Genomic DNA, 22,885 nt, shown 5'->3' on the forward strand with positions numbered 1-22,885 from the left:
TGGATTTAATGGACATGATGGTGAAATTGTCATGGTACACATGACTGCAAAAATTGGGTTACAGAGGAATGGCTGCTTCTCTTGAGCAGGTGGTGGCAGCTACAAATGGCTGTGGTGAGTTTGTGTGGAACCATGGAATCATTAAGGTTGGAAATGATCTCCAAGATCATCAGCTCCAACCGTTAACCTGGCACCTCCGAGGCTGCCACTCTAAACACATTTGTTTAACACCTCAGGTGACTCCACCACTTCTCTGGGCAGCCTGTTCCAGTGCTTGACCACTGTTTCAGTGAAGAAATTGTTCCTGATGCATTCTTGCCTAGGAGAACAGTGCTGATCCTTGGGCTGTGGGTCTGCTGTGGTTACGTGTGATATTGCATTTTTCTTCTCCTGCACCTGCAGTGTGCTGAGCAGGGACTTTAGGAGGGCAATGGTGTGATGTGAACACCTGCCAGAGAAGTGAAACAGCTCTGCCAATATGTTTCCTTAGAGTCAAGTCTCTGGGCAAATTTCAAAAATGGCACCAACGCACAAGCATTGAAAAATCAATGTTTGGCTTAAAAAGAGAGGATTGAAACTATTTTTTTCTATTTATTTATCCATTTTCCTAATTGTTTTGATTTGTTTTGGAGTATGCTTCAGTCAGATTTCCAAGCCCAGTCTCACTGAAACTGTGACAGACAGGTCCTTTTTCTAGATTAGATGTTGTATTTGTCTCCACATCTGTTTGGTTCCAGGGGTAATGGCTACAGAAAAATGCCAACTATACAAAATAAAGCATAATTCTAATGCCAGCTGTCACAGCATTCATGCTCTTAAAGCCATGGCCTAGTATGTCCCAAGGTCACTCCAAAATGTCAGCTGTATTTTCTCCATACAGAGTGTCCAGGAGGAAGCTCTGAGATATTGCATCAGTCAGAAATTAAGGTCATGTCCACAAGATGGAGGACTTGGTATGTCCTTGTAAAAATTCCTTCAACATGCAGTCTCTTCCCTTGCTGTGCTTCCTTGCTTCACCACCAAATGTAGTCCCTAATTTGGGAACAGAATAAAAATCCCCTCCATATGCTGCCTTTCTTGCACCAATCTCCGGAGTTTGGCAGGACCTTGGGCTTTGGCAATTGCTGTATTTTGGTGCTCATGCAGAGATTAGCATCGTCTGCCTATAAACACAGGTGGAACTGAGTGGTGAGAGGGAGGGAGAGCACATGATTCATGGGCAGGGGTAGGGAATCATATTGCTGGTCACAGCCACCGGTTCTCTGGAATGCTCCTGCTTTTCTGCTGCCTACCTGGTAAGTGCCAGGCCACTGCACACTGAGAGCTTTCTGGTGGTGGTTTTCTGTCTCCTTATGTGGTGTTAGAAGGGCTGGTAACTTTTTTTTTCCAGTCTGTTCCAGTCATGGAGAGTTCAGCTCCCACCTGATGGTGTTGGCAAAGCTGTGGTTTCTTGATGCATAAAGGGAGCAAGCAGTGACCTCAGGGTGGAGTAAAGCTCCCTGCTGGCACGGCACCCTCAACCCTGCTCTGCAGGAATCGCTGGTATTTAGGTTGTGCTGAAAGCAACAAGTTGGACTCGTTGTGGGAGTGCTATGTAAGGCTGTTACCTGGAGCCAAACACAGGAGGAAGAGGGTAAATAATGCTTAAGTTGATTGGGCAGTTCCTGTGTGATCTGGCCAGGAGCTTAAGTGTCATGGTCAGTAGATCATCACAATGATCATGGTGAATGGCATCCCACAACACTTGGAAGCCATCCGTGTGGGTGTCAGGCATTCTGATGGAACCAGAATGGTGCAGACTGAATGATAAGATACTTATTTCTCTCTCACATTTAGTTCTCTGCCATGTGAACGGTTTTTCTCAAAATTCTGGTTCTGTGGAGTCATAGAATGACAAAAGACCCCAAACCAACCACCACCCAAACCCCAGCCCTCACTAACTTGTTCTTTCATTTGTTTGCTTGTTGGAGATGTCATCCAAATGAGTCTAAATAAGAAAAATCATTCCTGGGTGTTTCCCAGCTCTGGTTGAGCCTTGTATGCCCAAGGAAAAACAGTAGGTCAGGAAATAATAGTAGAGACCAACATGAATGGTGGAAGCATGCCAACAAAACTGCCTTAATCAATTATTTTCACAAAATACAGCACTTGTGAAGACATGAACTGTGCAAACTATGTGGCCTGCAAGGTGAGCAAGAAAAACTCCTGGGAAAAATGGCATCTTGTGAATGCCAGCATCAGAAATGAAGCACCCTTTACATTCTGCTCGTTAACCCTATAGCTGGGTGTAGTCATACTTTAATACAACATGTCTGTTGACATGAGGCATATGGTTCACAGTCTGGAAAGGCACTCCAGAGTGGATGGCTCTGTAAATAACATCTTGGCCATAATTTGGAATTAAATTAGCTTAATATTTTTGGAGTGGTCATTAATAGGTACTTAGAAACTTGCCATCCTGCTAGAAGTGTAACTTAGCTGAATCCCTTGGCTATTTTGAGGATACCAAGGAAGTTGGATTGAATACAAAAATGTAATTAAGTCGGTGTGGAAGTGCGAAAAAATATCCTGTGGTTGTTCATCAGTGAAGTTCTGAGAATCCAACAGTTCTGCCCAGCTGAATTACCTCTGTTGTTATATACTACAGAAGTTCAAGGTTTGTTGTTTTTCTCACCTTCATTTTGAGCCTTTCTGTCCCTATTTATCTTTCCAGGCTGTCAGCAGGCACAGCTTTCACTGCCCCTGGATTCCTCTGTACTCCAGAAATTGTTATTTAGGAAATTCTTTTGTCTGCCCCCCTCCTGAGTAACCACTGGTTGAGGTCTCTGATCTCAGCTGGGCTGGGAGGGCTAGTGGTGCTCACTCTGGAAGGGAGGAGAACCATTACCCAGCTAAGTGACAGTATTACATCAGTGTGCAGAGGTTGTCATCTGCAGCTGGGTAAGAGCTGTTGAGAGTAAGTGTAGAGATCAGTGACTGTGCTAAAATCACTTCATTAAGCAATCTGAAAGGGTAAAACACTAGACTGTAATGTGTATGTGTGGGCTGGCACTTCATCAGCAGGGTTTCACTTTCCACAATAAATGAACTGGCTTGAAGAGAGACTTGAGTGTACATCCATTTTTATTTTTTTTTCTGATTAAAAAGGGTTTTCTGTGTGCTTTGCCATGCTCCAATGGGGCTGTCCACATCTTCTCATGTCTGACATAAATGTGCTATTGATTTACACTGCAGCAGAATTATTCTGCTCGTAGCTTGTTCATAGGATCCTGTCACAGCACTACACACTGCTTTTGCTTAGGTAGCTTAAGCCAAAAAAGTTACCCATGTTCCAAAATAACTGTGAATACTCCCGTCATGATTTCCTAATACAGATTGAGTTACTCAGCCTTGTCCACTGGGATCCTCTTGAACTAGATCACAGCTTGGTTAGGAGGCTGTTATATTGTAATGCTGCTCCTCAAAGCAAAATTACTTTCATTATAGATAGGCACTTAAAATGATTTAATAAAGGAAACAGAGCATTGTGCATATAGAATTGACATTTTTAGGTGTCTGGGAAACTTATTTTCAAGCCAGCTGCTCGTTCAATGCTGTGGCATTGAAAATAGGATTGGGAAGTTAGTACTGCTTTGCATTTTTCTGGGGCAGAGTGCCTCAGATAGCTCCTGATATTTCCTGATGGGCAGGTATGAGGGTGAGTAGTTTTGCCTGACACATGACATTGTTCCAGGGGTTGGAGAAACAAACATTGATTGTTTCTTGTTCCCTCCTAAATTATCTGTAAGATATTTTATTAAGAATGACTTGGGTGTACAATATCTAACGTTTATTGCTGTGAGGACATCATCTCCTGCCTGAAGCAATATCCATCAATCAGTCTGTCAGCACCTGTCCCTAGTGCATGTAAGACCCATTTTTCCTCCCCTTGAAAATGCCTCATGCAGAGAACATTAATACATTAGGATTTATAATACCGCACTCACCATGTGCTTACAAAGCATCTGCATCACAAGGCATCTTTGCTCTATTATTTGCATATATTATGAATTCTCATTTACTAAAAATTCCTGTAGAAAACTCTGAGACTCATGTTTCTGGGTAGTTTAACTGATCAAGAAAGCTAATTTTTAAATCCACAGGATGGCAAAGCTGCTTAGCTTCACAGGTTTCAGACTCCTAACTTCAGGAGAGTGACATTTGTGACAACTGCAGAGTTCAGTCAATGGCTGTAATGCAGGAATTACCAGGGAGGAATATACACAAGTTTAAAATGGTTGGTTTTTATAAGATTCTCCAAAGCAGAAGGTTTAATTTCCAGGCTTGAGAGCTCATCTGCTTTTAGAACTCAGGGGTGAGGGAGATAAATCCAAACACTTGGAACAGGTTTTCTCATGTTCTCACCTGCTATTCTATATAGGTACTGATGCTAATTTTGGAAAGCAGTCTCAAGACAGGTATTAGCTGCTTCTTGTCCCTGCTTTTTGACTGGTTTTTTGGTTGGGTTTGTTTTTTTGTTTTGGGGTTTTTTTTAATTACTACATTGCTGACCCTTCCCACCTCTCTATATTTTAATATTTTCCATACTTCTGCTCTGGTCAATAGAGCCATTTCTGGATTTGCATTGGTTCAACAACCTCCCAGTGTAGGTAGGTCCCACAGCATAAAAATAAATTAGTCATGTTTTGAATGGTCTTCTCATGTGGATTTACATTTTATCTTGCAATCTGTTTGTCCTGGAAAATTTGGACAAGACTTTTTTTTATGGTTTTTGGAAAGCTTTAGAGCACAAGACCTCCTTTAAGACAAATTTAAGAAGCTATTCCAAATAAAAGTTCTGCTGTGACCAGCACTGCATCCCTCCTGCAGCTGTGGAGCTGTATCTCTGGCTTTCTTGCACAGCAAAGGTTTAAAAATCAAAATCAGAGCTCCAGAGGAGTCTGAAGATATGTTTGAAGGGATTGTTTGAAACTAAGTATTCAAAGGATGTAAGGAGGACATTTCTAATACCAGTGTTTGATAATGGTCTGTCAAAGCATACAAACCTCAGCCAGAGCCCAGTGGTTGGGAGATGAGGCTTGATAAATCCAGTCTTGGAATTAAGGAGCAATTTGCTAAGCAGAGTGGAGTTAACCATTGGAACAGCTTACAGGGGATCAGACAGGCTCTTTGTGTCTTTGTGAGGGTGGTGACAACTGGGGGTCCCTTTTTCTGGAAGACAGGTCTTTGTTCAGAGATAATTCAGGGAATGGGTGAAGTCACTGGGGGATGTTCTAAAGGTGTTTCAAGTCAGGTTAGATGGATCTGGTGTCTCTTTACATCTTTTCTATCACTTCAAATTTCCAGGACTTCTAGGGGGACTGTGTTCATGACTCACTTTCTTACAAGGACTTTTTAATTCTTGCTTTTGTTCTGATGTCTGTCTCCACTTCCTGACAGTCCCTTGCAGACAGGTGACTGTTGTATTGCACTGCGTGATAGTGTGACCTGTTAAACCACACAGAACTGAGATAAATAATAGGGATGTATTTATGCAGGGTTTTCCCTTCTGTGGGTTTCCCCAGGAATGTTAATTCACAGGAGAAATCTGCTTATCAGAAACTTCAGTTTCTTTCAGTTTCTTTCAGTTCCTAGTCGCATCCTCCTGACTGAAGTCTTTGCCAGCTCTAGCTCCATTTTTAACAAAGTTTTTTTTATCTTCGCATATTTTAAAATACTCCAATAAGCCAGTTTTGTATTTGATATGCAATATACTTCCCCTGCTATCATGAACATTTTAAAATATTGGAAGGGATTAATAAAGCTAAATTATTACACAAGATGAGGCAGCCAGGGAGGAAAACAGGATCTGTATGTAATTTGTACTCCTAGAAAGGATATAAAATTGGTAAGCATTCATGGGAAATCAATACTCATAACTCTGTTTTCTCTAGAACCTTTTATTTATAGAGATGATAGTTAATATTGCAAGTTTTTAATGGAAAGACAGACACAGGTGATTGTGAGTACAGTATTAGATTAAGGAACTGAAAGAAAGGAGCTGAAAGTTTCATTTCATATTAACTAACCAGATAGACCAAAATAAGTATCTTATCCTTTCTCTAAAAGTTCTTTAATTCCATTCTTCTTGCAAGTAGATTTACATCAGCAGTTTGCACAGTCTTAAAGAAAAGGTTCTACTTGTGGAAGTTGGACAAAATGTGATCCTCCCACACACAGAGGGAAATTTGTTGGAACAGTACAAAAAAAAAAAAAATCAGCTCTTTTTGCATAGATGGGAAATCTATCTATCACAGGATTTTATACGATGTAGGGAATGTTTCTGGGTTTCCATCCCAGATATGGGATACAGATGCACTTGTTCAGTGGGAACAGGAGGACAGCTCTGCTCAGTCTGGCATGCTGCTGGGGTACCTGGCTCCTGAACTGCCTGTCCCATGTTCCCTCATTAACTGGGAATTCTGTAGAGCATCTGCCCTGCTTGGCAGGTGTTTCATGAAAATATCTGTCCTGCACAAATACTTGCTACAGTTTGTATTAGTAATTGGAATTTTCCTCCCTGCTGGGACTTGATAGCTCTTTTTTTTTCAATTTATTTGTTGGTTGGTATCTAATTTTTTGCTTTGCTGATCTAATGGCTTTTTGGTGTAGCTTGGGCTTTAGTCAGTGGTCAGCAAATATCCTTGTTTGTAATAGGGACTGGCAAGTGTATGAATTATTTAAAATAAAGACAGGTTCAGAAACTGGTGAGCAAAAGGCAGCTGTCTCTTTAAAGAGTGCAGTTTGATCAGAGCATCAGCCCCATCCCCTGAGGACAAAGGCAATTTTGATTTGTGGGGCCCAGGAGTCCCTCACTTACCAGGATTCGTCACTGCTCATGCATGTGTAAACCTGCAAAACGCTCTTTTGTGTAGAATAAATCTTACGCTGTAAGTCCCGTACAATTAAATGTGGCCCTTCATAAAGTCACGACAACGGGGCTTCACTGCAGAGCAAGCTCGCTCTCCAGGCAGGGCAGAATTATTTCCCATTTAGCTTGTTTTTATTTTTTTAGATAAATAACCACCCATGAGTGCTGATGGCTTCTTTGAGCCCCCAGGATTGCTGCTGTGTCCTTACCTCTGTCTGTGGCAGTGGGGGCTGAATCCAGCAGGGCTGTGGTTGTGCTCGGTGCTGAGGAAGAGGAGGAATTTCCCCCTGTCCTGCTGCTCGGTGCTGAGGAAGAGGAGCAGTTCCCTGTGTCTGCTGCTGTTGGCAGCCAGCAGCAGATTCCATTATTGCCGATCAATGCCGCCGCCATGCAGGAGGAGGGGAGAGGGAGGGGTGGGAGCTTCCTATTCACAGATTGATCAACCTGCCATTGCATGAACAAATTCATTGCAAGGAAGGCTGGGATGCTGGGATAATAGCTGGAGCAGGAAGGGGCTTGTAAACAGGGGAATGCAGGCTCGTTAGTAGTGGGGAGGGGATTTAAATTGCCTCTGAGCTTGCTGGGGGTTTTTTTTGGTTGTTTTTTTTTTTTTTCCTAGCATAAAGCACAATACCTGAGCCTTCAAACAAAGCCAACACTGTGAGGAGTGGTAGGGCTATATTGCACTTAGCTGATGAGCTATTGTGCTGACTTATTTGAGCTTCTTCAGCACTGATGTGTTTCTACTTTTTACTTAAGTTGATTCTGTCATAACCTGCTGCCTCTTCTGGACTTTGAGACCTCAGTGTCCCCTGCTTCCCTTTTTTGCCTTCTCTCTGTTCCTGCTTGGACTGAAACCTGACACAAAGGGACAAGTACAAATCCCAGTTACTGCTCCCACCCATGCCTGCCGTGTCAGAGGCAGGGTTGAGAGAGCAGGGCAGCATCATGCTCCCATGTTTGCCAGTGTAGACAGTAACTGGAGTGCTGGAATCCCAAGACCATCAGCTCCTCCCTATCCTTCCTACCCTGCTTCGTTCACTTACTGTGTTCTGTATGGAAAAGTTTTCTGGCTGGAGAATAAGTCTGCTTTCTCCCGGGCATGTGGCCGAATGGCTGGATAGCAGCACGGAAGATGAGAAAAGCCTTCTCTCGTTCCTGGGTACGGTAGGGTACAAACTGTATTTTTTGGGTTTTAACACTTTACCGGGAAACCTTTACGACTCTGGTGCTTAATTTCTTTGGTCTTTCAGTTACCTGACCTTATTTCTTTTTAAAAGCTTTTAAGTGGTGCGCAGTTGTAATTAAACTTGGTTACAGCCTGTTTGAAATAGTTACAAACACACTGGGCAAGGGTTACCTTGTAAACGGGCATGTGCCCTGCAGCCAATGGACTAAACTGGACTAAACATTGTTACTTACTGCTCTGGTTTTCTTCTCTGTGCCTTTTGACAAGCTGATCGCTGGGTTCAGTCCACTTCCTCTCATTTCTGTCAGCTTGCCTGACTTCTGAACTGTGTGATGGTAGCAAGATAAATCAGGGGAGACTGCCCAAAGTTTTTCTTCTTAAGAGAAATGTGCAGATGCATTTACAGTAAACATTCCCAAGTGGTGTCTTAACTTTGGGACCACGTTTAGGGTTCACTGACACCTCTTGGGTGTCTGCAGTACATTGGATCTTTTCCTGTGTCCATAACAATAATTCCTACTGCTCAGGGACAAAATCCTGCCACAGAGCAAGAAGTGCTGAGGCTCGGAGCAGCTTTCTGGGCCATGGAGAGGAACAAGCAGGAGCTGTTGAGCTTTGGTGTGTTCAAGAGCCAATGAGGCTATCCCAAAGGATTGCTTTTTAGAGAATGCCTCTATTCACAGCCCTTTTACAGACAGTCAAAAGATTGGTTTGGAAAGCTGTGGCTCAAGGCTGTTGTTTAATAACGAGGACAATAAATATTGATATCATACTAATGTGTGTTTAAGTCGTAAGCCTCTAAACAAATTAGGCTGCAGGAGCAAGTTACCATGCGTCAGCTGATCGGCGTTAATTGTCTGTGTGCAATCTCTGCAGCAAACACAAGGTCATTTGAATTAGTAGGGGCAGTCCAAGATCATTAGGAACTAAAAAGGGCATCAGCATCTCCAGGTCATGGCCAGCAGCTCCTTGTCCCTGCTTTTGTGTTGGCACTGTTGTCCAGGCAATGTTTGGCTGTGTGTGGAGTCAACCATTAAGGGAGGTTTTAGAGGCTGTTCCATGGGCAGGTCAGAAAGGAGCAGCTATCCCAAATTTCGTACAGCCAGGAGAGGGTATGTTGAGCAGTTTAGGGACGTGCATCTGCTTCATTTCTGACTTGGTTTGCAGAGCTGGAGGATTTGTTCTCCCACTTCAAAGCGAATGCATCAGTGTAAGAACAGCTGATGTTGTACTCACTCAATGCTATGTCCATTTTCCTCCAAACTTTCAGGGAAAATACACTGTAGGAGTTTATACTTGAAACCCCCAAATTATTCTCTCCTACGATATCTGTGCTCTTTCTTCCAGCCTCCTCTAGTATTCCTCTGCTTTGCGTGTTAGGTCTTGCCTTTCAGACTGTAAAGTCATTTAGGAATCAATGACTTAAGAATCTTTTGAGTAACTTATTGTGTCATTTAGGTTGCTTTCTATGCACCTTCCATACTGGACACTAATTCAATTACACCTTTTTTATGTGCCTGCACAATGCAAGTGTCTAACACCTACAGAATTGCCTGTCTGTAAATTAAAAATCTTTTATAGTTACCTGGATCATCTTCCAAGATTTATCTGATTGACTCAATCCCTAGTAAAGCACAGTAACTTCTTTACAAACCCCTGGTAATGGACTGGGAGAGTTTTTGATCATAGTTTGTATCTAGCAGTTGTTTGATGTTGGAGTTCTACAGCTTTGCAGGGTTCCCTTTGTATTTCCCTTTCCAGGCCTGGCAGCTTTTGTGCACTCCAGTGTCCTGAAACTTGGTTGCTTTCACTCTGATGTATCTTCTTGTGATGTATTTTCCCTATCTGGTTGCCTTGATAAATGTGGAAAAGCTATCTCTGCAAATTTCCATTTTTTCCTTTTAGTTATACCTTGCAGGATTTGCATAATGTGTTTTAGTTAGAATACAAACTTGGACTTCAGGACTTAAAACAGATTAGGGGGTTTGAGTTTGCTTTTACCCTAGCATTCTTGTACAGGCATTTAATGAAATTTCTATGCCAATCTGTGGATTGGGCCCAAGTCTGAATTCTCCCCAGGTGAGCAAAATGAGAGAGAATGCTTATTGCAAGATAAAACATTACCATTTTTATTTATTTTGATATGAAGCTTCCTATTTCACTAGGTAATACCCATCAGAAAAAATGCTGTTGAGACACTTCTTCCTCTTCTTGTTCTTCCTTCTCTATCTGCAAATAATTCCTACCTGGTGTGGCTGTCCCACAGAGCTGGGAGGTTTGTTTAGTGTCTGCTTCTCCCATCTGGAGAAAAAGCTCTTCACAGTGAAAATACAAATTTCCACCACAGCAAGTCTTTCAAGTGACCACAGCACCCAGCAATAGGAAATTTAGGCGAACCCGCAGAGCCCTGTGGTGACCAGAGGGCACTGAGGCTACACCATTGAGGCAGAGGGGGTTCCCTTCAAAGCAGGGCAACCCTCACCACTGCTCCGTGTAGTAAGTGGCACCTGGTTTACACAAACCTTCCTCCTGGCCTACAGAACAAGCTTTGCTGTTGCTGAGGGTGGAGAGTGGCTCAACAGGATGGGAGAAGAGACCTGCCTGCATTGTATCCTTGGGCAGTTCCCTCCTCAGAGGCATCTGCCACTGCAGAGTAATTGGCTCAGCTAATTAGGAACTGACTATGTAGTGTGTAAATGCTGATTTGGATAAATACTTATTTAGATAAATATTACTGCGTATCACCAAGATATCAGGTGACAAAAGTGACCCATTGGGATGTTTACAACTCATTTGTTTGATGGTATAGTGGAAAGTGTCCCTGCCTGGGTGATCTTTAGGACCCATTCAATCCCAAACCATTGTAAGATTCTACAATCTTTTGTTGAAGGTTGAAATGGGGAGGATCTGTCAGGTGGGTTGTCTTCTGGTTTGCCTTTTTTTTTTCCTTTTCTTCCCAGAAACAGATGGGCTGCAAATGCTTTCAGATTGTTTTGATGGATAAACAGTGTGATCTATCTGTAGCCTTGGTCCCTGAGAGTGAGCAATGCAGAAAGCACTTGTAATTTAATACTAAGCTGATGAGAGGTGCATTGATTTTTGCAGCAGGTGAAGATTATGCAAGAGTAGCCTCAAGCATTGCTAATGGAGCAGGGGAGGGAACTGTCTGATTTTTTGCCTGGTGGTGACAGTATAGATTTCTTTCTCAAGACTCAGCAAAAATACTGTTCTACACGCGTCACAGCAAGTTGCTTCAGGTTTTGATTTCCAGTTAATATATCCCGACAATTTTGCTGTATCTGGGTCTTCCTTTTCCTAGGGACTAAGCATGTCTATTTGCTCTTGTTTTTAGAAGGAGAAGAGAGGGAAAGGTAATTTTTATTTTTAGTTCACTGCAGGCACCTAGTGAATATTTCATTTTCCCTTCCCCATTTGGTACACTTCTGTGATGGTGTAAGAAAAGAAGAAACTCATTTTACTGATGAAATGCCAACATTTTATTTGCAGAAAAGTTGGATTGCTGCTGAGGGGATGTTGAGGAGGAGAGGGAAGGCAAGGGGAGCCAGGCACATTCCTTGTGGTAGCTTTTCAACTCCATTCAGTCTAAAGTTAAGCTCTTTCCCAAACTGCCCCTCCTGCAGAACGTGTTGTGGAAAATAGTGGGGAATTAGTGCTGGTGTTTCCATTTATGACTCAGCAAAGTTAACAGACTGTTTTAAATTACCGGGGCAGCTTTGATGTGATTTCCTGCACGTGAGAAGTGGAGGAAGCCAAACCTATTACGTTACTCCTTCCTAGTCAGTGTAAGATCAAAGGTGCTCACTCCAGCCCTGTTCCAATGGAATACATCAATCCCGTTTGCCTTTGTTACATGGACATGGGAATGGCAGAGACAATTCTTTATATCCTACCTCTGGGCAGAGCAGTACTTACAGGTGAAGTTTCCCTTCATCTAGGCCAGGGAGGCAGCTGGTGATGTGAAAGTGCGCCGTCAGGTGAAACGGGCAGCCCTGCAAAGGCTCCTGAGGTGGTGGCACTGACGGGCTCAAACACCTTGGGCTGGCTCTGGCCCGGCTCCAAGTGCTCTGTTCTCTAAAGGTGCCCTGCTGGACTTACCCTGCAGCTCTGGAGCAGGTGATGCTGTAGCAGAGCCGGTGCTGCTCCGGAGGAGGAGGGCTCTCCCCAAGGGGCATTTCCGCGCTGCGGCTCCCGCTGGCTCTGGCAGGCCGCGATGGGCTCGGGCATCGCCCCCACAGCCGGCTGTGCCTGCCCGATCCTCGGTGGAACACCACACCTGTGTGTGCTCGCCTCTGCCCAGCCACGGGGCTGCTCTCCCTCTTAGCAATCCTTTCCCCAAGCCGGCTGAGGGGCTCCATGTCAGCAGTTTGCTTTTGTTAAAAGATAGATATCTACCGAGTGAGACACTAATACTGCAGGGTCCGGATTCCTTCGCCTCTCCTCCTCTGTGCTCCATTTTGTCAGTCTCCAAGCATCCATGGGAGAGACGCATCATAACTCTGCTGAAATCAAAATCCGGCGTGCAAAGACATCACAAGTAATGCTATCCCCGAAGAAGCCTTCTCTCCTTTTTTTCCTTCGCCTCTTTGGAGGAAAACGCCGCTCTCGTGGCACCAGCTGGCTGTCTCTCCCCACAAACCTTGTTTTTCGCTGCTGTGGATCAGGATGCACAGGGAAAATTTCGGTAGCGGAGGGAAGCCGGCAGTTGGGCGTCTGTTAAAATAGCCTGAAAGTAACTAATGAGGATGTGCAGCCGGAGCGATTGATTGAGGAGCTGCAGTCCTGTGTGCTGCTGCTCCGCTCGCTCGCTCCCCGCCAGGGAGGAGGGAGGGCGGTCGGAGACACCCGGCGTTCCCTCCAGTGGAAGTCACGGATCCCCAGGGCCGGCAGTGGAAGTTGAAGCAGCATCTGGCTCTTGAAAGGAGAACGGCAGGAGTCAAAATGTCCCTGCCTGGAGTCACGGCTTGCTGCTGTTCTTTAAGGTTCAGAAGATAACAATGGACTTTCTGCTAGGAAGTGATTTTTTCCCTCCCCGTGTCGGGGGGTGTTTGGTGAAGCTGGATTCCTTAAAGTCTGGCAATTGAGCTGGAGATGGGCAGCACTTGTGATAAAGGTATCTGTATGCATACATATGCATATCTAGCTCTGTATAAAAATGCATAGATGTGTGTTTGTGGAGAGATTTTTAATGCTGTGTATACTTTATTATGCTATTATTCCAGTACTTGTACTAGTCAAAGACTAGTGCAGCTTTTATGAATATTCGTGCTCATCAGATCAGTCTGCATGGATTTAAGATGCCAAAGTCGTGTCTTAGTAAGGTCGTACTGCCAGAACGAGGAGAAGTTGACCTATTTTTTTTTTATCTGCAGAGATATATATGTCATATTACCCAGGCACTTATAAGTGTTCTGCTGGTTGCATGCTTTGAGCAAGTAGTGGGATCATACATGACCGAACTTTGACCTTTGCCAAATTACATTCTGCTGGGACTAGAACTGAGCTTCCCTGGGTCTTGGTTGTAGTTATCTGTTAATTACTGCACTACTTATGTAAAAAAATTAAATCTAAAACAAAATAGATTTAAGTTCTCTGAATACTGTCTCTCAAACAGTAACAGAATATTAAGTATGTCCAGGTATTGATCTTTACCAGCACTTTTTATTTTAATCTCCCACAGTCAAGTCAGATTCACAGCCTTGAATCTGCCAGTGAGAATGCCATTGTAGGTTAGTAAGTGAATAAGATACAGGTAAATAGGTGGGTTAATTCAGCAGTTTAGTAATGCACTCAAAACTTTCCTGAGGCTTCTGTCCTACAGAGCACAAAGCCTGACTATTCCCCACCCCCAGGCACCCATTCACCACCTTCTTCTTCTCTTCCTCAGAGGTCCCAGCAGAGAGATCTCCTCGCAGACGGAGCATCTCGGGGACCAGCACCTCTGAGAAAACCAACTCCATGGATGTTCCGAACACTTCTCCTTTCAGAGTTCCAGTAAGTGTGCCTTCCCTGCACAGGGGCATTTGTCTCATTGGATGGGAGGAGGAGATTCAATTATCACAGTGTACAGCCAGGCTGGGGGAGCCTGGGGGCAGAGGAATATTTGGTTAATATTTTCAGTTGACCAAGAGGTTTTGCTATCAAGTGTCATATATTATCAGTAAGATTCCTGATGTATCCCTAACTTGCTCCTTTTCATTGCCTTGATGTAAAGTTGCAGATAGAGAAACATCAGTGTTAATGTAGGCAGCGACCTATATAAATACTTTTGAAGTCACCTCCAGGGATTGCATTCCATATTCAATCCTGACAAGGAAACAAGTTCCTTTAGGTTGGTGATACCATGTTATTTTTCCCTCTTGCCAATGAAGTACATAGAAAATTGAAATGGTTTTATAGTTTATTCAGAAGCTGATGAAATTTCTGCAGGTGTGTTGATTCCTCTTGAGCTCTTTGGGGTTTATTCTGAGATTGGCTGGCTGTGAGTCTGCATGAGAGTTGTTCAGCTACAGCCTGGGTTTTGCTTGGGCAGTCTTTGGTCAGTGTGTCCAGGAGCACAAAGGCATTTCTATTATTAGACTGAAGACAAATGCTTCAAGTTAAAATGAGGTGCCCAGTAATTTTCAACAATATTTGTTCTTGTTTCAAAATTGAATATTGTGAACTTGTTTTAACTTGAATATTGTGAATGTTTTCATTTTCTCCTTTACTTTTGGCAAGTAATCTGCCTACTTCAGCATAAATCTTGCATTGTGTCATTTGAAAAATAAAATTTAAAAAACAGCCAAAAGATTTAATAAGAGTTATTTAAATTCTTCAAGTATTAAGGTTGGTCAGAGTGTATAGAATACATGGTGTTTAAAGCAACCTGTGAATTCATGATATATTGGAATGCAGAAAGGGACCAAGGAAGCAGTGAGTACAGTGGGTATCCTTATTTGGGCCATTTTCAGAGTCATAGAATAATACAGATTGGAAGGGACTAGATAATCTCCAGAGGTGCTTTCCCACCTGAGCTGTTCTGTGTTCTATGAAGGATCCTCTGTCTCTTCAGAGATCTGTTTTCTGGATGGTACTTGGGGAAAAACGGGCCCTGATCTAGTTGTATGTGAAGTTGATACAAGAATATTCTGTTATGTCAAGTTCTGAGATTTTGATACTGAGTCCATGATTCACAGAGTTCCAGGAAGATTTCTGAACTCTGAGAACCTTCAAAAGTCCTATCCATGTCTTCATTTATAAGAAATTCTGTTTTCTTTGCCTTCATCTATAAGTAATAGCTTAAGTCTTTAGATGTATACATGCTTTGTAGTGGCCTTTGTCTAACATCTGCAAGCTGTGTGTCAGAAGTGTTTGATGACTATCTGTAGTGTTTATTTTATATGCCTCCTTTTTTTTCTTCATTTTTGTACCATTCCTTTTAATGATGATCCTATCTCTTAAGTAATGTTTTAGTGGTTCTCTAATAGTTCTCTGATACTTCTTAGCTCCTGCTCCCTTTCAAAACAAGAACCCTGCAGAATGTTTCTCATTTCCCCTGGTGGTGTGTTGTGCTTTTAGGACTCTGGCAAATAGGCTCAGGAAGCAGTACCTGGCTGCTTTTCTTGGGCATAAACCAGCAGAGAGCTAGAAGCTATTTGTGCCACGTGGAGCTGGATTCTGCTGCTTTGTCTGCCTGACCACCTGTACAGCCAGGAGCATAATGCACCCTCCCGTCCTCCTCATGGGGACAAAGCTTCTGGCTTTGGAGGTTTTGTTCTGAGTAACCCATTTATACCCTGTTACTCCTAAGTGGGGGCTGAGATCACCCTGTTTTAAAGCATGGCACCTTGTGAGCTGTTTGAAAGAGCAAGCTGCAGTTAGAAGTCAGCTTTCTTAACAATACAGATGAGCTCAAGCCAAAACTGCTGAAACCAAACACACCGTTAACTTGGTAGATTGGCACACACCTAATAGGTGGCTGAGAAGATGGGGAGGAATCATGTTTCTGCCTTTGACTGATAATAAGAATTTCCCAGCTCTCAGAAAGAGGAAAGGTGACTTGGGCGCCTCGTGAAAGTCTGTCTTGGATCACTGATCTGAGAAGAGCTGCAAGTGAAGGATGCAAAAGGTGGCTTCAAATTTGTGTCTGTAAGGTTGTCCCTAGTTGACAGGGATTTATTCTACATATAAAGGAGATTAATAGTAAGAGAACTTGCTTTTTTGTTTTTCCAGGCTTTGTCACCTACAGTGCAGGTTGGAGGGCTACAGGCAGCTGCAGCATAGTGCTGTCTCAGTGATTCTTCCCCTGGCCCTGACTCTGTGCCATACCTTGTCTACTCACTGCTTGGATTTCTAACAGAAAGCAGCTTAAGGCAGGGGACAGCTTAACCTTCTTCCATCCTGATGGAAAATTATGCTGAGACTTTCATAATAAGTTGCTTTTACAGCTTTTTAAGTTTGTCTCTCAGAACAGCTATTTAAAAGTCTCTTCTCAATAGGACAGTAGCTTTCAGCATGTTCTGTGCAGGTTTTTTCCTTTCACACACAGGCAGTGGTACTCACTCAGAACACGGCATCTATTTTTTTAATACTGTTAATTGGCATTGCTTTAGCATGTGGAATTTTGATTCATAACAGCATAATTGCCTTTAAGCAAACATTTCCTTGACAATGCATTTTAAAGTAGTCTCTTCAGTGGTGGTGGTCAATGAGGGATTTCTTTTTAAGGGCTGATATGTAAAGCTTGGGAAATTTGCCTTTTTACCTCCTGCATGGGCACTGGAAGAAAAGATGTACATGTAAATTTACTAGTGTGTGAAAAGCAGAATTTCAGTAGCTACACTCCTTCTTAGGATGAGCCACTACATGGACCAGCATGTCCTATGTGTTTGTGAGGGTGGTGAGGCCCTGGCACAGGCTGCCCAGAAAAGCTGTGGGTTCCCCATCCCTGGCACTGTTCAAGACCAGGTTGGATGGAGCTCTGAGAAACCTGGGGTAGTGGAAGGTGTCCCTGCCCATGGCAGGGGTTTGGAATGAGATGATCTTTAAGGTCCCTCCCAGGCCAAACCATTCTATGATTCCATGATTTGTTCTGGTTATCTCCTACCAAGGGGAGTGAAGGGTATTCTGTAAATGCTGACACTGCACAACACATACAGAGAGAAGAGCTCTTGGTGCTTGTCCTTTCTTTTTCTTCCCCATTGCCCCAAATTTTCTTATCTGCACTTGAAACATTAATCTCCATCTAAGTTCAGCTGTGTACATTGATGTTTGACAATTCCCAGGTGTGTCAGGAGGAAATATTGAGAGAGAAGGGAAAGGCACAAAAGGTAGCAAAACAGAGATGAAGAAATGTGCCTACTCACATATAGACAGATGTGTGCTGTTTATAAATACATACATAGGAGAAGTCATAATTTTAATAATGGATATTATTTGGCTGAACAAACAGGGAGGCAGAGGGAGCTGGCTCCCAGTAGGCAAGTGACGCATAGGTGGGCGAGGAACCAGCTTTTCCCTTCCCACACACACCATGTCCTGGCAGCGCCTCCGTCTCCCTGCATCCCCTTCCCTGCTGTGGCACTGTGGAGCCCCAGCAGCGCTCTGCAGCCTGACACATTCCCTCATTGCTCTGCAGTTGGAATTGGGTAAATATGGGACTGTCCACATCCTCAGACCTCCTGCAGATGGAGGGGAATCTCTGAAGTCACCCCTCAGACTTTCGCTGCGCTCTCCAGTTTTGGCTCAGAGTTGTTATTACAAATAATATGATTCATCCATGTCTGCTGGCTAATGGGGAAAGAAAGATGAGAAAGAGGCAAAGGAACAAGTGTGAATGAGACAGGAAAGCCAGAGCACAATCCTTGAAGTAAATACAATGTTTTTTATAGGAGCCCTGATGTAGGATACTTGCAGATTGTCTTCCTTGGTTCGTTTCTGGCTGAGGGTATAATTGCATCTATAGAAGTGCTGTCTGCCTCTTTGCTCTTTAAGAGTACTGCTAAATGGAACAGAAGACAATGCAGCCAGCCCGAGTGAAGGTCAAAGCTTGATGAGATCTCGTGGTTGCCCAGCCTCATCTTTTATGCAGTCAGCAAGATTGTTGCTTCTCCAGAGCACTGCTCTGCTCCCGCTGTGCTGCCAGGGTAGGACAAGTCTGAGCTGTGCTGCCCATGTGACCCCATGGCATACAAATGCATATTTTTAATTCTGCATCAGCACCAATGCCGAGATGGAATTGTTGATTTGCATTAGTGTGAGGCACCACAGCATCCCCCATTGAAAAGGCTGTGCTCAAATCTGTCCCCTCAATAGAAATTTACATTTTTCCTTCCACTTTCTACTCTTTACTTCTTGTGACGTGTTTGTTTGAATCTGCTCCAGTTTTTATCACTTGCTGTGCTGTGATGCCTGGCTATTCCATGAATTCTGTGTCAGAAAGCATAAATGGATGACTGACTATCTCCAGGGTGCTCACCACGCTTTCATCCATGTCTTTATTCTGGGACAGTGCTGTTCTTAGGCTCTGTAACCTTCACAGTGTCTTGCTGCCACAGCAGATTTGTTCATTACATCAAACTTTAGTGTTGCATCAGGTGATGGGGATATCCAGGCTCTGACACTTGAGGTCTGGTGGACCTCAACAGCATGAGCATTATTCTCATGTTTGGTGTAAACCTGACTTGATCCAATTGCTTTTATTCCTTAGTTAATGTAGGGGAGCTATGAATGTACATAGCTTTAAACACTGCTCACATTCCAGTTGTCCTTGGCTTAGTAGTATTTAAATATGCGCCGACTCATTTTATTCTTCAACTCCAAATCATGACTTAGTCAGGTTATGCAAAGTTTAATTAATGCATCCTCTGCAAATGAGTCCTTCTGGCCCTTTTATCACTTTTCTTGCTCTTGTGTTTTTAATTCTGTTCAACAGATTCTCCAAGTCCTGGTACTAAAGTTCACAGGAATGTGTGTTACCAGTTCCTAATTGCTCCGAACCCTTTGTGTTATTTCTCTGGCCTCCCTGGCCCTCGCTTCACCTCCTAATTTAATATAGCTCAGTGTAATTAATGTGCTGTTTAACTTTTCTTCCGGATGATTAACAAGGACGTTAAGCAGAAGCAGTCAGGCCTCTATCTCCACGACATCCCATTGGACTCTTCCTTCTACCTTGATACCTTATCACTTGTTGTAATTACTCTTTTTAGATATTCCTGCAGCCATTCCTCAGGTTCATGTTACGAGCTTTAACAAAGCTCATTTTTAATAACTTTTTGTAATTAGCATGTGTGCTACGTTATCAAAAGGTGTTCTGAAGTGTTGGGCTGCATGCCAGGGAAAGAGCCAGGGTCAGGAAATCATTGCCTGCCCTTTCTGACAGGCTCAGGTGACCTGGTTCTTATCATGTTAATTTTTTATCACCATTGTTTAGTTGTTCTCCAGACAGACTTTTTACCTTTATTCCTTAATTCCTGGATAGGGGCTTTTGGGGATGTTCCTTCCATCTGCTGTTCCTGCTTTGGGCAGCTCCCACAAGGCCAGCCAGGTGCTGCTCCCAGTTGTGTCTATGCTAAACACACTGCTAAACTGGGATCTGAAAAGCTGATGTGGCCCTCTTGGCTATCAGGTAGCTCTTGCTTCTTCATGCATTTTTCAGTATAATTCCCAGTGACTTGGAAATTGGATTCCTGCAGGACTTTTGGCTGCACATCATGCAGAGTGCACACAATCCTACAGTGCATTTTATTAACAGGTGTATTATCAATGTACCCTTGTTACAGTATCCTCTGCATTTCCTTGGGTTTCTTATTACTGTTCCTAAACTTGTTCCTCCTATTCTGTGTCCCTCCTGTGGCTGTAGACCATCTTTCATTGGAAAATTGAAATTGTTATCTGGCCAAATCTGCAGTGCTGTCCCATCAGGGGAAAAATATCTTTCCTGATCCTTGCTGTTGATCAGCTTGTGTCCTGAAGCATGATTATTGCTCACTCTTGTTATTTTTAAACCTGACTAATGCAGCTACATATGTTATTCTTCCTTATATAAACACATAATCCTTTTTTAATCTTGATGAAAAAAATTTGTCTGTATAATATCTTGTGGTGGTGAATTGGATGGGCTCATTTATAGATAGCATTAGGAAAAGTCTCCTGACAATCAGTGAAACGTGCTGCCTCTCATGTTAAATTGCCCTTTGGTTTTTTTATGTAACAGGGTGCATGAGGAGCTTAGGTAATTTCCATTCTATTTGTTTTATACATCTATAATCCCGTCTTGCCTTTGTTCCTAAAATAAACAGTTGGTCTTTAAAATATATCATTTGTAAATCCCCCTCTTGTCTGCCTTTAATCAGTTCATACTTCTGGAGTTCTGTTTTGTTCTAGCTTTCTTGCTGAGATGAGAAAATCAGAAGAGTGATGCATTAGTGTGAAAGCTACAGCAGATTTACATAACACCACTCTGATTTTATTGGGCTTTATCCTCCATTTGGACATTCAGACATGCTTTTTATTGTTTTGTGCCTGTGCACAAACCTCCTCTTCAGTGACATAGTGCCAGGTTTTTTGACGAGTAGAGGGTGGAACGTGGCTGTTGTAGGTCCCTGTCTTGTTCTGCATATCACCTCCAAAGTGTATCTAGGGTTGTTTTCCTCTGCTTTTCTACTGTGTGAGTGGTTCAGTCTTTTCAAAGGGAGTCACTGCTAATATTTTAATGCTGAGTGTTACTGGGCTCATAAGCAAACTTCACCTCCTTGCCAGTTAAATTTGCCTTCTGCTGTTGTTCTGCAGGGAATAGCAAACTTCAGCATTTTGCTGCTCATTCCTGGAATATCCTTCTAGTTTCATCTTTCCATTTTACCACCTGGCCATCTTCCCCTGCTTCTTTTCCTCCCATAGCTTTACAACATTACTGGCACAGGACAGTGTTTTCACTTGGCTCTGACGCTATTTTTTTCCTTGATAGCTGCTTGTGAACAGCTTAAGGAATAAAATGCTTCATGTCCTCACCACGCACGTTAGTGGGGAGGCAGTTCTGCTGTCATCCACAGTCACTTGAGGGTTATCTTTGTACCCATCCAGCCCTTCCCCTCAGAGAAGATGAGTCTCATGGCTCTGTAAATGAAGTTACCCACCTGGTGTTATTAATAATGCATTGGTGCTCCTCATCAAGAATTACAGATGTTCAAGAAGCGTTGCAAGGCTCAGATGCAGTGTGTCTGCCCTCAGAAGGAACTAATGTAGGGAACAGCACTGTGTGTAAAATTGACCTTTTTTGTTGCCCATTTTACCCTACTTTTAGTGCTTTGAAACTTTCACTGAAACCATTGCATATGATCAATATTGGCTGATTTGTGTTATGGTTTTACACAGTTTCATTTGTTCATGGCTGAATTCGCCTTTCCCTTTCAAAACAGCCAGGACAATCATTATTTATTATGCATGGGCTGCTCTCCCTGGAGTGGAGAATCATCATGTCCATAGGGAGCAGCAGTTCAGGAGTTGAGTAGCTCATACTTGGGCTGTCTTTGAATTTGTCAGACAGTTCCTGTGCTGCCCTGCTCAGGTTAAGGACAAACAACCAGTTGGCGTCTTTGGCACAGTCATCTTTTCCTAAAGCCTAAACTGCCCTCAACAACCACCACCCCTGGGTTGGAAATACTTGGGGGTGAGAGTTTCTGTGCTTTCCCTGTGCAGCTTTGAGAGGAAGTTTCCAGCAGCCTGCTGAATTATCCCTTCTCCTGTGGAGATTGCTTCTTGGCAGAGTGGGACAGTCGAGTGGCTTAACTTCCAAACGAGATGAACAGAATTCTCAGTGGGATTGAATTATTTTTAGAGGTTGTTATCATTGGGTTTTCTTAGGCCAGTGTGTGCTGCTTTTGGATGAGGTGACAAACCTGCCCTGACTTATTCCTGATTGTGTGTGTGGTTGTGCACCATTGCTCTCTCCCCGTCTCTCTTTTCCGTCCCTGTTCCCCTAAACCTGTGATTCTGGGAGAAACTTGCACTGAGCTCCACCTCATAACATGTGAACCTCAAATCTGTCTCTTTTCAAATTTCATCCTAGCTAGTTTATCCTAACAGCTATTTTGTACTTTTTTTGATTAAGAACATAGTCTCATCAACTCAGGCAGTTTGGGTAATCATTTACATATTTTTGTCTGAGGGTGTTTAAGCAGTAAAATTCCCACTGTTTTTAAAGAAGCTCCGTGATGATTCTTAAAGCTCAGACACTCAATTACATTTAGGTGTAAGAACCAAACAAGAGTCAGTTTTGTGTTGAAATAAGTATTTAGGAGAAATACCTGCACAATAAGAAAAGCAGTAAAGGTGTTTTTGTCTTTTTCATGGTGCAAGCTGCTTTATAAACATTGGCAGGGATTTCTTGTCTATAGGAGTAAAAGGAAATAAAACTTTCAGTTAGGTGATGTTGTTGCAGACAGAAGTCTATTTTTCATTACTACTTTTTTTTTTTTCTATCTGCATTTGGTATTTAAAAGCATTTCATTTGGCAAACGGAAGTCAAAAAACTCTGCTCAGTTCTGGCACAAGTGAATTTTTCATGCTGCTCCCAGGTTGTCCATCTGTAAGCACTGGCCCTGCATGAACTGCCAGCACAGAGCAAATATTGCAAATGTTTTCAACTCTTTTGAGGATGACCATTAAGCACACATTTTGTTTGAATAAATTTTTGTCTTTAAATATGTTCTTACCCTGTTTGTTTTTTTGTTTTATTTTTTTTGTATAGTCAGCTCTGGCTATCCTTATTCAACCCCAAATAGAACATT

At 42.9% G+C, this 22,885-nt stretch overlaps 1 protein-coding gene across 9 annotated transcripts in view; it reads left to right on the forward strand.

Annotated features, from left to right (window-relative positions):
• RASAL2 (RAS protein activator like 2) overlaps positions 1–22,885 on the forward strand; it is a 163,911-nt gene that overhangs the window by 102,527 nt on the left and 38,499 nt on the right. For all 9 annotated transcript variants that reach the window (XM_041478873.1, XM_041478874.1, XM_041478876.1 and 6 more), the window contains one exon: positions 14,005–14,111. In XM_041478873.1, the coding sequence (XP_041334807.1) occupies positions 14,005–14,111 (107 nt within the window). The remainder of the gene's footprint in view (positions 1–14,004; positions 14,112–22,885) is intronic.

This window comes from Pyrgilauda ruficollis, unplaced genomic scaffold (genome assembly GCF_017590135.1).
Source record: "Pyrgilauda ruficollis isolate IOZ18807 unplaced genomic scaffold, ASM1759013v1 scaffold47, whole genome shotgun sequence".
Classification (NCBI taxonomy): Eukaryota; Metazoa; Chordata; class Aves; order Passeriformes; family Passeridae; genus Pyrgilauda; species Pyrgilauda ruficollis.